This window comes from Priapulus caudatus, unplaced genomic scaffold, assembly GCF_000485595.1.
Source record: "Priapulus caudatus unplaced genomic scaffold, Priapulus_caudatus-5.0.1 Scaffold2387, whole genome shotgun sequence".
Classification (NCBI taxonomy): Eukaryota; Metazoa; Priapulida; class Priapulimorpha; order Priapulimorphida; family Priapulidae; genus Priapulus; species Priapulus caudatus.
Genome location: NW_014579448.1, coordinates 32,632 through 33,087, shown reverse-complemented (window position 1 = coordinate 33,087; position 456 = coordinate 32,632). Strand labels below are relative to the sequence as shown.

At 36.4% G+C, this 456-nt stretch overlaps 1 protein-coding gene across 2 annotated transcripts in view; it reads left to right on the top strand.

The window, feature by feature from the left end:
- Window positions 1-89: 89 nt before the first annotated feature.
- LOC106818627 (NFATC2-interacting protein-like) overlaps window positions 90-456 on the top strand; it is a gene marked incomplete at its 5' end in the record, with an annotated part of 5,648 nt that continues 5,281 nt past the window's right edge. For both annotated transcript variants that reach the window (XM_014823317.1, XM_014823316.1), the window contains 1 exon segment: window positions 90-186. In XM_014823317.1, the coding sequence (XP_014678803.1) occupies window positions 90-186 (97 nt within the window).

Here is a 456-nt window from a genome sequence, read left to right as displayed (position 1 = left end):
CGTCTCATCTGGATGTAGATTACTCTACGGCTCTGTTGCTGAACGTTCTGAACTGCTGGTGTTCTATGACCTTGATCTTATGTTAATAGGTGTGCACAACAGATGGGTCACCCACAAAAGGTACAAAGCATCTAGTTCCAGTGACGATGTAGAATTCGCAAGTGACACTGAGTTAACTATGACTGTGTAAGTGACTAAAATAACTTTTGCTAATTATCACACTATTATTGATTTCACATTTGTTACATATGGATTGGAGCTTCTATGTTATAGTAAAATGGTACCTGACTTTACAAGAAGGCAAATATATTCACAAGCCTTTGGTTTACAGTCACTGACATAGACATTTCCAAGCCTCATGCTATAGTTAATGTTCTTATTTACTAAAATTTTGTGTTTGGTTGTATGTAGGTGTAATGTATGATATGCTTACATTGGTTGTACACACTGACAAAG